The sequence below is a fragment of the Platalea leucorodia genome (genome assembly GCF_965183815.1).
Source record: "Platalea leucorodia genome assembly, chromosome: Z".
NCBI classification, from domain to species: Eukaryota; Metazoa; Chordata; class Aves; order Pelecaniformes; family Threskiornithidae; genus Platalea; species Platalea leucorodia.
In genome coordinates this window covers 39,076,137-39,091,978 of record NC_138858.1, presented here as the reverse complement: position 1 = coordinate 39,091,978, position 15,842 = coordinate 39,076,137, and the positions used below count along the sequence as shown (strand labels likewise).

Genomic DNA, 15,842 nt, shown 5'->3' with positions numbered 1-15,842 from the left:
TTCTCATCTAATCTTACTTGCTAGTTTGCTTCATAAAAAGTCTTGGTGATCAGAAGTAGAGGAATCCTTTTCTTTATAGAAAAGGAGCACATTTTGATTTCTGGACTGGTCCATCTTACATCTTTATTGCAGTTTACACATTATATTTTCATAACAAAACCAACATTTTATGTATCCAAATATGATGAAAAGGGTAGGGCCAACCTTCATGTTGAGTCTCACTGTTACAGTAACTGAAAAGGACTCTGTGGTGGTATTATTAAGTCCAGGATGAGTAAACAATAATCCTCTGCTTGTACTATGTCTACAGGATGAAGCAATTTTTGGAAAACTATTTCTCCCAACTGACACTTGCTATGTTTTATTTCCTTCAGGTTGTCTATACCTTTTTTTCTTTTTTTTTATTTCAGGGGGCGGGGTGAATAGACATCCCTCTACCTTTCTACCATCCATTCTTTGAACAATTGCAATGTCAATACCTCTAAAAATCCTTTTTGTTACACCCTGGCAGTATTAGCAGTAGATAGGGTGGGGAGTTCTGGGGATACTACAGACACAACATCAATTTAAAAAAAAAGTAAACTCTCTTGTTATCAAAGAGGGGAAAAAATACGGTTCATTTGCCCAGCTGTGCACAAAAGACTAATGGGGTTTATGTGAAAAAGAGTAAATGAATGCATGTAAGTGACACTATTTTCCATGTAACTCTAAAACTGATCCTGGAACTTGCTCAAAGAAAAATGTGGAAGAATGAAATGCAGAATATCTGAGATTCAGAGTGACAGATACCTTTCTTTGATGACTTAGACTAGTAAAGAATTCATCAGGGATCTGCAGAGTAGGCATGTATTGGCTTTTAGAATTCAATACCTCAAGTTCAGTTTCAGTGGAACATTACAACCCATTATTATTGGATGCAGGGGAAAAATAGTGACATAGTGACAATGGATGAGGAAGTCTGAGGTACCTAATGCCTTCTTTGCCTCAGTCTTTAATAGTCAGACCAGTTCTTCTTCGGGTACCTAGCCCCCTGAGCTGGAAGACAGGGACAGGGAGCAGAATGAAGCCCCATAATCCAAGGGGAAATGGTTAGCGACCTGCTACACCACTTAGACACGCACAGGTCTCTGGGGCCGGATGGGATACACCCAAGGGTACTGAGGGAGCTGGCAGAAGTGCTCACCAAGCCACTTTCCATCATCTATCAGCAGTCCTGGCTAACTGAGGAGGTCCCAGTTGACTGGAGGTTAGCAAATGTGACACCCATCTACAAGAAGGGCTGGAAGGAGGATCTGGGAAACTACAGGCCTGTCAGTCTGACCTTGGTGCCGAGGAATGTTATGAAGCAAATCATCCTGAGTGCTATCACGTGGCACGTACAGGACAACCAGGGGTTCAGGCCCAGTCATCATGGGTTTATGAAAGGCAGGTCCTGCTTGACTAACTTGATCTCCTTCTGTGACGAGGTGACCTGCTTAGTGGATGAGGGGAAGGCTGTGGATGTTGTCTACCTGGACTTTAGTGAGGTTGACACCATTTCCCACCACATTCTCCTGGAGAAACTGGCTGCTCATGGCTTGGACAGGCATACTCTTTGCTGGGTAAAAAACTGGCTGGATGGCTGGGCCCAAAGAGTTGTGGTGAATGGAGTTAAATGCAGTTGGTGGCCAGTCACAAGTGATGTTCCCCAGGGCTCAGTATTGGGGCCAGTTCTGTTTAATATCTTTATCAATGAACTGGACATGGGGATCAAGTACTCCCCCAGTAAGTTGGCAGACAACACCAAGTTGGGTGGGAGTGTTGATCTGCTGGAGGGTAGGAAGTCTCTACAGAGGGATCTGGACAGGCTGAATCAATGAGCTGAGGCCAACTGTATGAGGTTCAGCAAGGCTAAAAGTGCCGGGTCCTGCCCTTGGGTCACAACAACCCCATGCAACACTACAGGCTTAGGGAAGAGTGGCTGGAGAGCTGCCTGGCAGAAAAGGACCTGGGGGTGTTGGTCCACAGCTGGCTGAATATGAGCCAGCAATGTGCCCAGGTGGCCAAGAGGGCCAATGGTATCCTGGCTTGTATCAGAAATAGTGTAGCCAGCAGGACTAGGGAATTGATCATCGCCCTGTACTTGGCAACATCTTTATCATGGCAGCTCAGAGATCTCCATTGCTTCATAAAATTAACTGTTATAATCAGATGTAAAATGGAAATGAAATACAAAAAAGTGTATGCATACATTTTAAATAAATCTTCTTTAGATCCACATCCAGAAGTCTTAAGTGATCTTCCCTGACACATGTAGGTGAGAAAGCTTCTGAAGTGTGCATGTGCTCCCTGGCCATTTCTTTTTTTCCTGAATACTTCAGTGCAGGTGGGCAGTAGGGTCTGGCCGAAGTTCTGGTTAAGTCAGTTTGGGCTGTCTGCAGTTCCTCAAGGGCTACATCTCACAGGGAGCTGGTGGTTGAACCCTGTGGAGAAGAGCTGCTCTAAGGAGAATAGTTGACCAAAGCATTTTCAGGTGCATGCCTCGGGAAGGCACTCCGTACTCTTTTCAAACTGTGAGCTCACTTGAAGTCTTGTGGCCAACGAGACTAGTAAAAAGGACCACTTGCCTGTCAGGCTGCCAATTTAGTAGGCTGGAGCACATCATAAACAAAGACTGCTTCTACAGAGGAGCAAATAACCTTCTCTTGCCCCCTACTCCACTGCAGCCCCAGCCATCAGCCAGTGCAGGACTTCCTGGCTCTTGATGTGGTCAGTTCAATATACAAGCATGGCTGTCAGTCAGGTGCAGCTGCACCTCCTGAGATGAAAAAAAGATCCTGATACTAAAAAAAGCTCCTTTTATGCATTTACCTTTTATTGTTCATGATCAGTGATGGCGGTGTTACCAAATGGATCCCTTACCCCGACTGCCCTTTCTCACATGAAATTAAAAATTAAAACAAATTAAAACGAATTCTTCTCAGCATTTAGGAACTTAGAGATTCTTTGCTAAAAAGCTGACACACTTATTTTTAACGCTAGTAGATTTAGCTGTGAGAGATTAGCCTTATATTCCCAGTTGTGGAATTCCAAGAAAGTGGCTAATTGCCTTCCTCTGGGTCTAAAATTTGATTACAGATGAATAGTTCTGCTTGAAGTTATATTCTTAAGTGGAAGGGTGATGCAATTTCTAGGCTGAAGTGGTGGCAGAAGAAGAGACCAAGACTCGAATTTGTTTTAAGGAAATAATTATTTTACTCTGCACTCTGTAACATATATATTCTTATATAGACCTACATATGGCATGTGATGAGTACGTCATAAAATTTCTCAGAGAGAGAAGGGTCATTATTTTTAAATGTAATGCTATTCATTGTAAGCAGCAGCCCATAATTAGTTTCTCTGGATATAGTCAGTCATGTAGTCACATCCATCCTAACCTGAATGTCCTGTTACTAAGAGAGGTCACCTGAGTAACTGAATAACAGATCTGGCATTCTGTTGTGGTTATGTTAACAAATAAGTTATAAATATTCAAATGCTATTACTCACTTTGGTACTTAAAAGAATGTTACATGCATGAGCACAGGTGTTGCAGATGTATATGATCATGGTCATAAAAATTAGCAGATTATTCTAATAATCTTGCTTAACTATTTTAATCTATAATAACCTGTAATAGTCAACTAACAGTTCATCAGACCATATACTAATAATTTACTAGTCCATGGTAAGCTGTGTGTAACTGTGGCCTTAATATGAATTTTGACTCAGTATCAATCTGACAAATAACAAAACCAATTAACTATCTGGACTGGATCCATGCTCCTTAAAAGATCCTATTCCATATGTATTTCTTTCTGAATAAGAAAAAGTACACCTGAACATTTGATCATTTCATTCATTCAGCACCACTGAAAGGGAAATGCATGCACTGCCTCACAGGTTCTTTGATTTGAGTTTAGTGCATAAGCAGAGCAACACAAAAATACTTGAACAACATACACACACGGACAGCCTCAGAGTCGCTTTCTACTTTTTTTTAACTGTTCTTTTGATCTGTCTGTAGCTTTTTGACTCGTTTGTAGAATCTTTTGTAGAAACACAGTTCATACATTAAAAGATTCCAATTTAAACCTTACTTTATAAAATTCAAACCTTTCCCAAAGAAATATTCTTTCCAAAAACCAGTCAATTTTCTGTGAAAGAATATTAACAGATTTTCCCCATTTCCATGAATGGAGATATGAAAGCTTACAGTTTCAGCCATAGCATATTTTAGGTAAAGGTGGTTTTATATACCTATGATAAAGTCATAAGGAATTTTTGTCTCTTTCTCCCAAAATTACTTAAAAGAATAATGCACTATTAAAATGGAAATCTGACAGCAATTTAAAATTCCAAAACATGACAAATAAACACCCCTAAACAAAAATACTGTGGGAAATATTGGACTAATTACAGTAAAAATAAACAGCGACTTGTGTTTCTATGTATGTGAATGGAAGCCCAGTGAACAGAGAATTTACAGTATAATCGCACGGTACTTACATAATACTATATAATTTAGTTGCCACAATGGCAAAGAGGAATATTGCTTCCTTGACGGATTGACAGGGTGTTTAGAAAGTAATACATTAGTTAGTTATCAGCAAAACACGGTATGACAATTTGACTAACTGTTGGAAATAACCTACATAATTACTTAAATTGAACATACCCACATGCAAACACTGGGTAATAACTGCCTAATAGTTTCTACCCTTTCAGTAAATGATGTGTGCCATGTGTTTGTGAGATGTGCTGTATTCAAACAACTGATTTAATGGTGACATGAAACAGGCCAATTCTGCTGGCAGAATATATATATATATATATATACACACACGCATAGACACACACACACACACAGAGGCACAGAACTGCATCAGAAGAAAATCTCATGCAATTATCAGTGCAGATGAAGCCTAATTCTAATTATATATCTATATTTTAATTTAATGTTATCAACACCAATAAAAAAGAGTATTATTATAGGCATTCATTTAAAATGGAAAAAGCTTGCACAAATAAGAGCATGAAAATCGGCTTTGGACTGAGTCCTATAAAGTATACCAGGCATGCAGGTCCATACAGGTCCTATTGAACTAAGTGTGGATACACAGTACCTGACCCCATGCCTTTGACTGACCAAAGTTTTCAGCAAGAAGTATGGCATTTTATTCACATCCTCTGTGGCGATTTTTACCAGAGATTGACACATACTCACATTGCTACAAAAGTATCCTGCTTTCCCAATGTTTGCTGAACTTCACAACCTTTTGGGAATAAAGCTTGAAATTAGCTTAGAAAATAACAGTAAAGAATCAAGTGAGTGTAAAATATCGTAATATTTTTGTAGTCTAATACTAGATTTTTCTCTACTTTATGGAAAAGGGTTTTAAATCTATTGGATTTTCTACTGTGGAGATCTTGTTTTACAAAAAATATTTATGCATAGCTATTACCAGTGGAATTTTCACATATAAAGACCAAATTAAAATAGTGATAAATATATATACATACATATATATGTGTGTGTATATATGTCTATTTTTTAAAGCTGAGCCGTGCCATTTTATTGGAGGCAACAGTCTTAATTAGAATGCACGTCCCATCAATAGCTTTGGAGTACCAGGCAACATGCTGTAAGCACTGAATAAAAGTGCAAATTCTCTTGTGTCTTTCCAAAATCTCATTAATAAATTCCAGTTTTAGGTAATAAAATCTCTGGCCAGTCCTCCTTCCCTTTGCCCCATGGGATCAGCATCACATTGCAGCCTCTGAACTGGGCCCCCATACTAGAAATTATTGTAATCCAGGCCTAAGCTCCAACCTCTTCACCCACGACCTGGGTAATTAAATTATGGTAATGTTGGTTAGATGAAACCATCAGATGCCATTAGCCTCTCATTTTTACCCAAACTCAATTCTGTCAAGTGTTTGAAGAGGGTGATACCTTGGTCATTTGAGGATTAAGACCAATGTCTCAGTTACATTTTATTTCCTCACAAGAAGTCACATATATTGAATTGCTAATATTGTCTCAATCATGTAATACTTTTTATTGGTTTTAAACCAATCCAAAGCCAAAAATAAATGTTACATAAATTTTCCAACTTATGAGTTGTTTGTATTTACATCACGCTGTTAAAGCAGTGGATATGCTGTATTGTATGCACTTTTCTCAAGACACATGAATCCCATTAAACAGTATTAACAATTTTTTTTTTTTTTGCAATGAATTCTCTTTCCATTCTCTTCCATGTTATGACAAATGATGGCATGTAAAGAATCTCTTCCATCAAAACAACAAGAAACTGTTGAATGTACTTGAAATATGTGTGGGAAAACCATCATGAGCAACATTATGTAAAGGCACAGATGAATGAACTGGCTAATTAGTACATCATTCAAGAGTTTGCAGACTTGGAGGCTTAGCTCCCCAAATAAAATGGTTCACTTAAAATAATGTCATGATTTATTTTAGGCTATTTGATCATTCCATGGAAGGATTCAAAAACTGGGAGTTTATGACTACTCACTGCTGGAGTGAAAAAGCAGCAGGTGACTGGATCTTGGAAATCTGTGACACACCATCTCAGCTGAGAAATTTCAAGACTCCAGGTATGACTCTAACCTCTATTTGGGCTCAGTGAATTCCGAAGAATGCTTGCAGTTGCTAATACTGCCTTGGCTGTTTTCCAACTTTTATTTACAGCTGGAACATCTCACCAGTTTTAGTGTGAAGGCAGAGCTGTGAAGAGCATTATTCTTAATTTCAGTTATCAATACACTCTTCATTTTTATGTTGCTGTTGTTTGCCATTTAAGACACATGGTTCTCTTTTATTCTGAACTTACCTGTGGTTTCCATGGAGAATTTCATCTTCTCAGGGCTAAACTGCCCTCTTTCTTGCAGTCACATGTGTTGCCTCAAAGTATAAAAAAAGACTTTGGCCATTTAGAACTACATCATACCAGACATGAATTCTTCAAGCAGAGATAGACCACTGTACCATCTGACAGGTTACCAAGAGTCAGTGTTTTAAACAAAGCCATATCTTTACTAGCCGCAGTTTTCAAGGAAAAACATATGAAGCTGCATGTGCCACATTTGAAATAAGTTATACTATCTCCATATGCAGGCATCTGTTTTCTTGGATGTTGAATATAGATTTATCAGACAGGTCTTCAACATAAGTTAGAGCAGCACAGAGTTACTCTGCTGTATTCATATTGCCTGTGACATTCACAGCTGATGTAGGGCCCATATTTACTTGGCCTATATCAGCTATATAGGGCTCAGGGATTTATTTTCATGTTGTTTCTCTTTGCTTTGTATTTTTTATCCTACCCATAAGAAAAAGTGTCATTTATCTCTAGTCTAGTTGTTTACACAACTAGAAAATCCCACTATACAAGAGAAAGAAATTTATGGCTTGCTACCACTGGTAGGTTGCATTGTGCTCCTGTGTGTATGGGCAGAGTGCTCAGACCTGGCATTCGTCCACTCACGAACTGTGCTCTTAGTAAGAATTTTTGAGGCTACAGACATTCTTCTGCTTTTAATTCCCACTGCACAGTTCAGTTTCATTCACATATTTCAGTATGAGCACTTCGAAAAAAACAGAGATTGAGAGAAGGGCTTTCAAAGAGACTCATGGGAGTACATGCTTACTTCTACTTGCTGGTTATGAGAGATGAGTATATACTTGCCTTTGGACTTATGGAAAATTTAAACCTTAGAAACCATTTTGAAATAGATACATTATACACAGACAAAAATAGCACTGTTTATGCATGAATACTGAATGAATATAGTCCTTCGTTCAGAGCCCCACATCAAAGTAAGTGGAAACCCTTTAATAAAAATAGTCAAAGGTGCAATATCACTTAAGCAAATAATCTAGATTAAAACATGTTAGAGAGATGACTACTACTGATGTATTGGAAATCATTTATCACTAAATCTAAATTAACACTTGCTCTGATGGGACAGCATGTCAGAATGCAATAATATTACATTGGAAGTGATAAATCTAGATGACTACTGCTTTCTGATAGATAAAAATTAATTAAAAGAATTCTGCTATGAAATATATTTAGGTCTACAATGACATTAGCAATAGAATTGGTTTATAATTCAGTCAAATAAAAGATACATTCCATCTCAGGCAGCTAAGTAAACTCACAAAGCAGTAAGAGTTTTCTAATTGATTTGCTAAAAATCAATTCTGAATTTTAAGACATAGATATTAACTTAAAGTACTTGAAGCTATAAAAATATAATTTTGTGAACTTAACAACAGGGGATTTTTAAGCACATTTGTTCCTGAATTAGTAGGTTATTGGAAGTCATTAAAACTATTCAAATGTGCCTTGCTAAGTACTTTTATTGTTTCTACTATATGAAAAAGCACACATAAAGAAACGTTGACTAAAATGCAAACTGAAGTGCTTAAAAGCTTTGAGTTTAAAATAAGAAAGGCTAGTGTGATAGGGCATGTGCATGTGGCTGACTCTTCTAGAAGAATGTTAATTGTCCAAGAAAGGCCCATTAATGTTTCTGGCACCAGATATGGAGATGGAGTACTTTTGTCTTCCTCTTGGTTGAAATTTGGTTTGTTACATTATTCAGTTTGGAATGAAGCCTATGTGCAGTTCACCTGTTCAAGGTAAATGTGCGTTTCTGGGAGGCCAGCTGGTCCAATCACTCCTGCAGCTTACAAACTCTCTAGGACTATTTCCATCATGACTTTGAGCAAGCCAGGGCACAGGAGGAATTCTAATGTGTGAACATGGAGTTGTCCAGTCTCCTTCCTATTCCAAGTATTGCATAGGCCAAACTCAACTGGGTTTATATATTTTACTTCAAACAAAAATGAACCCTCTCATTTCAAAATTAAGACAAAATGGAAGGGCTGATTTTATGCTGCTTAGATAATTTTATGTCTAAAAGATCTAACACGCAGATCAGCCTCACTCAACTGCTGTTGAAATTGATGGAATTGAATGAGAATTTTAGTTCTGTATTTCTGCTCTTCATTAGCAGAGTTACATTCTTTTTAATGCAGCAGATGGCCAGATAGCCAGTCTGTCTGCTTTTTAATAAAGTTTCTCTGCCTGCCTGACCATCAAATCATATTCTCTTACTGCCTGTCTCAGTTTTCTGCATAACCTGAATTTTTTTTTTAGAATGCTAAACCAGCAGTCATAAGCCAAAGTTTTTAAAACCTGTTACGTAGCATGAGGCAAGTAAGTCTCTATTGAAGACCAAGATGATCAGTGTGATTTTCAAAATTGCTGAGCAGTGAAGAACTTTTTAATAAAGTCTGTGGTAACTCTAGGGTGGCCAGTGTCATTTAAATGTCAGCTGTATACTCAAGTGGTTAACTTTAAGCATGGCATTTTGAAGATCTTGATTGTCATCCTCTAGAGCTCTGAAAGGAAAAACCAGCATTGCCAGGGTTTCGATTTTCACTTCATTTTTATCTGCACTGATCACTTCTCACCATGGTTTTGCAGCGGTGAAAAGTTCTTAGCTAAGTGATCTTAATTGCACCAGTAAAGGCACGGCAAAGTTTCCAGTACACTAAAAAGGGGTATTCATTAAATGTATTTGGAAAAGCAGACATAGACTGTGAGCTGAACTGTTCAGGGATTTGGGGGGAAGTTTGCTGTTTGGGTTTTTTTTTTATTTTAGAATCAATTTTTTTTTATTTTAGAATTTGATAGAGGGGAGGTATTAAACAACAACAAAGTAACTTAATTTTAATCAGATTACTGAAAAGAGACAAAAATCAATGATTTTCAACTCCATCTTGCGCTTGTTATTCCTGACGCAGCCAAGAATGTCTCTGGCTTAAGGACAAGTTAAGGTAGCTCTTCACCTTTGTGTGTACCGGAACCCATGGTTCATCCTACAGATATGAAGGAGAACCACAGTGCAACACATTTCAGATGTCTCCCTCTTCTCTCTTCCCTGGCATGCTCCCTGCATTAAAGCCTAGCAAAGAGGTACCATGGAGCAATTTTGCAAACTGTTCATCTGGGCTATTCTCCAGACATCTTTTACAGCCCTTTTATGTCACCAGGACAGTCTAAAAGTGACCAGCTAAATTTCCAGCTTTACATGTTAAAAGCTGTTCCTGCACACTCCTGTTTTACATATTTAGTTGTATAGATCTTACTGATTTATTGATTTCAATACTTTATATATACTCTTGTCAGTGCTACAGTGACTAATCTCATGGGACTGATTTCTTTTGCCCTGTGAGGACTAAGGCCTACAGACCCAATTCTGGAAGAAAAGGGGCAGTGAGGCTAGGGAATGTGGAGAAAGTAGACCAGCCCAACCAAGGGTTGTGGAGGAAGTTGATACACTGAAGGAATCCTGCTTTACTTTCTTTTAACCGCAGTGTGAAACAGTGCTTGAGACTGATTAGGTTTTTACATGCATTTGGATTTCACAAGATGCAGTCTGGTTGTGAATTTGGATCCTGGTTCATGTATACTGTCTAGTAATAAGTTCCCTCAACTTTCTAGAGCGGTGATTGCCCTGTGATGGAAGCTGTCCAGTAACACTTCTGTTCAGAAAGATTTGAAAGTGCCTGCCATATACCAGTGGTGGATAAACTCAGCTGTTTGGGCATGTCAGGGTTAGTCTTCGCATTGAACAGAACATGAAGTAAACAAAAGGTGCTTAAACACCATTTATGGTGCCTCTCTGGTTTATCACTGTAGCCTGCAGTTTATCATCACACTGATATCACCATCATGCCTGTTTCTTGTTTCTGTTGTGTGCGTGTGTTTGTTTAGCTATTGAAAGGTCTTATAATTAAGAGCTGCAGTTTTTCTGTAATCAAATTGAGAACAAAGAGCCAACATGTCATCATATCCCTGCATTGGTAAGGTAATGCCACATCTGTTACCCGTAAAGAAATGCAGGGTCCAGTTCATAAAAGCAGTGCATGTGATTTCTGCATTTAATTCTGTAGAGTTTATGGAGGTGGACATGTGCTTGCTGTGAAACACTGTGATATACCCTTTCTCCTATACATACAATATGGGACCCCTGTCTCATACGAAATAAAAGCAGGGTAAAGGATTATTCTAGCCAAACTAAATGATGGAATCAGCCAAAAATGGGGAAAGAAAGATTTTGGCTTAAATGTACACACTTTGTTTATTCATTATAAAAGTGCGTGTGTAGGTATATACTTAGTTACTGAAATATTTTCATTGTCCAAATTAAACCTGCCTTGAGGCAGACTTCATTTATTTGCTGGCAAGTCACATGAATTTTTCCCCTCTTTATTTACTGAACCATTCTTAAAAGGCAACTAATCTCCTGAGAGACCCTGCATTATTCCCCTTGCTGCCCTTTTGCATTAGGTGTACATTCAAAGCACCAATCCTTCCTGCGGTAATGTTAGTACACACCCTTCCATGTGTGTGGATTCCAGACACAACACACTGTGCCTGAGCAGCATCTTTACCTGTGGTTATTTTTAGTGGGTCCTTGCAAAGACTTTTTTCTAGTATTCAGTATTTTTAGGAAGAAGTATAAAATCAGCCCTTGGAAAGTCTAGTGATCTTTGGAGCATAATAATGACGAGGATGAAAAGATCTGAACAACTTAGCAAAACACACATTTTTGATTGCATCCAATATATTGTAGTCCATATGCTGTAGAAGTGGGTTAACACAAAAAGGACAGAGACTGTATGTGGATGAGCTGTAGCTTTGAAAAGGCTTTAGAGATGACTACATATGTGATTAAAAATGAGCTCCCTGTGTGACTCCTTTCCTAAAAAGAAAAGTGCCTTTAAGGACCCAGCTGAATCACTCTAAAGAATATTGAGAGATAACTTGATCCCCACATGTCTATATAGGAAGAAACCATGTGCTTTGGTTCTTTTTAATCTAGTGGGCACTAAAAAGCTACATGGATGTGAGCTAGTGGTAGGAAAAGACAAATTGAAAATAAGGTGCATGCAGTTCTACAGCCAAGGTAATTAGCCAGTAGTTTGGCAAGCAGGTTTGGTAGACTCTTCATCAGTTAATTTTTTTAAATCAGGATTGAATGTCTCTTTAAAAATAGTAATGCTTTGCTTTAGCTGTGAAAAGTTGTAAGCCACTGTGTGAAGCAACTGTCATGTGATGTATTGTCTTGCCTATAGTTTCTTCTCAAAAACTGAGTATAGGGCAGAGAAGGTTTCATACAAAGTATAGAGATTTCTATCCCAGAAAGCTTAAACTGGAGTGGCAAGAGACAGAGAGATAACAGAGATTCCCATCTTTAACCCCAGTATAAAACATTTAAAAGAACTTGGATATCATCTGTCAGATTGTGGTTTTGCTTGTTGTTGCTTACTGCTTGAAGGGTGAATGTAAAAGCAGAGACATAATGTGTTGTCTTGGTTGTATCAATGGAGGATACCAGATAACATTGGGAAAAATACAGAAAATCACTTGTAAAAGTCAAAGTAATTTGCTTGCACAGGTTGAAAGAGTCCTAGCGAACAATATGAAACCTCGAATTATTAAGTATCATTAAAATGAAAGAAGAGGAAGATTGCTTGAATTTAATTTTACATGACATATACTAAATGAGTTTCTTGAGAAGAGACATACCTGGATTGCATTTCTTTTTAAATAATAGTTCTAAGGGAAGAGTATTTTAACCACAGAACAGCCTCCAAAACAGGATCTTTCAAATTCAGAAAAGAAATACTTCCTGCTCCTCTGTTTCTTTTCTCTTCTGATGAGAATTTACATTTACAACTAGCTACTCCAACATAGATAAATATAATCAAGAGAATAGGATAAGACCAAACTTATGGTCCATCTTTTCAAGTAGGGATGTGGGTTTTGTGCATCATTACATTAGGCATTATTTCAGGCCTGAGTCCTTTTGCTCTTTCACAGAATCAATTCACCAGGTAGTATAGACAGAAAGGTGGGAACTGGAAGTTCAACTTTGTGTCCTGACAGCCTGAACCGATGGCTTGATACACATTTACCTTTTTATTCTTCCACAAAAAAACATGCCAAAAAGTCAGATGATGTTTCAGGCAGGCAAACATGTTTTTCTTTCTTCATTCAAGTACTGAGAGGATAAAATATTAGTGGTGAACGCAGACAATGCAGTGATATATCTGCCAAATAATTAGGGCAAATAAATAAGATATTATGCTGGTTTGGGAGGGGACACTGATATTCTGACATAGAGATTTTAAAAGAAGTTGTTTCCTGTTCATCGAGATGTGTCCTGTAAGCCAATGAAAAGTACTCTTGAGTAATAAACGGAATGTAACCCCTTTCTTAAGTCAGAATTCTGAATACAGCTAGTTAGCTAAGAGATCTCAAATAATAATTACTGGATATTTAATGTTCTGAGGGAAAGTGAAATCCAGAGCAAAAACTCCTTGTTGAGCACCATATATATTTTCCAAATAACTGTATGGCCAAAGGTTTTGTTTTTTTATTGTTTATATTGAGTTCAACCCATGGTGCAAACTTTTACAGACCTACAAGAGGCTGGAGCACAATGAAAATACCATGTACAAATCTGATTGAAGAAAGTATGCTTTCTCAGTTTATAGTGAAGCAGCGATTGCACTGTCCGTATTAAACTGAAGACACTTATTTGAAAAGCAATGCCTTCCATACCTGCTCACAAAGTCACGTTTACAAATTATATGTTTTTGTAAGACACAGAAAATAGAAACGGTTTCTAAAACTAGATTTTAAATACTTAACTTCTAGGCAAATTGAAAGAGTGGTCCTTAGTACTGTATGGAACATCTATCCAGCCTTACTCACCAAGACATGATTTTCCAAAAGTGGAAAGAGTGCGCTCTAGTCCAGTTGAAGACCCTACAGAAGATTATGGAACAGATGACTATTCAGGTGTGTACATTCATTTACTCTGATTGTGCATTTACTGAACACATAATAGGTTGAAGGAGTGACTGGAAACTCTGCATATGTAAAATGTTCAGTGAAGTGGATTCTTAATTTAAGATCAGAACTATTTGCTTCATAATTTAAAGTTACATATTTTCATTTCATCCTTATGAGTTTGTAAGCATAGTTAGATATTTTTAAGGTACGCTTCACATACTATGACAAATGCTCTGCTTTTCGTAGAAGTATACAAAAATATATATACACACATACGCACACATGTACATATGAAGAACACTATCTTCTACATCTGTGTTGTTTCTCACTGATCCCTAAAGTTTTTCAACCTTTTCATTAGACTTTGATAGAGTTAGATTTTTGGCACTGCAAAATAAGTCAAGTTGGCAGTTTCCTACATGTAATCCAACATTATGAGCATCATGTAGATGGTTAGGGCTGATGAAGCTCAAGTATAGCTCGGGCAAGCAAACAGCAGGACAATGTTCAATTTAGAAGTTTCTGTTATTACAGTTTCCTGCCACAGCATGTCAGACCCACAGTCCCTATTTTAGATTGAGAGTGGCTGAACTCCTTGTTTTGCTAGATGATGAAACACTACTATCTCTGTTGTAAAGGTCACTAACTTCTTAAGTTTTTGCATGAAGCAAACTCACTTTACTTCAAGTTTACCTGATGTTAGGAGAAATTTCAAGGTGGCTGGCAAACTCAATGCATTTCATTCGTGAGACAGCAGTGATCCTGAAAGTTATAACTTCACCCACAGACTTTGTTCACCTACATAAAGGCAAGAGTTGATGGTTCTCTCCTCCTATAGGAGAAAAGACCTACTTGAAAACTGTAAACATAGAATCATAGAATATCTCGAGTTGGAAGGGACCCAAGAGGATCATTGAGTCCAACACGAGTGTGGGTGAGACGGAAGACTTGCTCATCAGCAAGTATTAGCTGAGGCTTTTGCAGCACGTAGCAGCACAGAGGGAAGCGCTTCTGGGCCCTGGTGGCTGGTTCAGTTAGGTTGTGCCAGACACTTGACCCAGTTGTTACTCAGTTGGTAACCTGACTAGCCACTGGTCATGTTGTTCATCATGTATGTTGACCTGATTGTTATAAGGGATTTTGCTAATAATTCCCTATTATGAATTACAGAAGCCTTTGCCTATTTCTGAATAAAATTCAGAATGATTTGTTACTCATTAGGAAAGCATCTGTTTTCTCATTGATAGATTCTATAGAGGATGCCACACTTGCTAAAAATTATAAATCGTTGTGGATAAATAGTGAGGACAGGATTTGCAAGGTCTTCAGGTACTAAAAAACTTTTCTTTTTGATGGAGCCAAATTACTATTTGGAATTCAAATAGAACAGGGAAACAGAGTAATTGCATTCTGCATTAAAATACTATGTGTTAAGGGGTGTTAAGTACTAAATGAGAAGTTTTAACCCCTTCCCCCCCTATATCCTGGTTTTGTTACAGGTCCCTGCAATGCAGAATGCAGTAAAGTAGGGTGTGATGGACCAGGACCAGATCATTGTACTGACTGTCTGCATTACTACTACAAATCTAAGAACAACACACGGTAAGACCAAGAGAAAAAATCTTTACTTCATATATTTCTTAGTGTATATCTTAACTTCCTTTCCTCTTCTCTTTGCTGCAGTTATGGAAAAATTGTTTTCCACTGAATTTGACAAATTTTCTTAGGAGGTGAAAAAAAAAACTAGCTAATCAGAATTTAAAGTACAGCCTTCAAACCCCTTTCTCTGATTCTTTCCCCGTCTCTTGATTATTTTTTCATAAGAGGATATATATTTATATAGATATAAAAAAAAACCAAACTGTGCTAGCTACTACAGCTTCTGTGATTGAGTTTGAACAAGATAGGAAGAAA

At 37.8% G+C, this 15,842-nt stretch overlaps 1 protein-coding gene across 1 annotated transcript in view; it reads left to right on the top strand.

Moving 5' to 3' along the window:
* The window catches only part of PCSK5 (proprotein convertase subtilisin/kexin type 5), a gene marked incomplete at its 5' end in the record, with an annotated part of 193,704 nt that overhangs the window by 169,309 nt on the left and 8,553 nt on the right, over nt 1-15,842 (top strand). Inside the window, 3 exons of the mRNA XM_082335751.1 lie at nt 6,509-6,645; nt 13,791-13,934; nt 15,428-15,530. Coding sequence (XP_082191877.1) covers nt 6,509-6,645; nt 13,791-13,934; nt 15,428-15,530 — 384 coding nt within the window. The remainder of the gene's footprint in view (nt 1-6,508; nt 6,646-13,790; nt 13,935-15,427; nt 15,531-15,842) is intronic.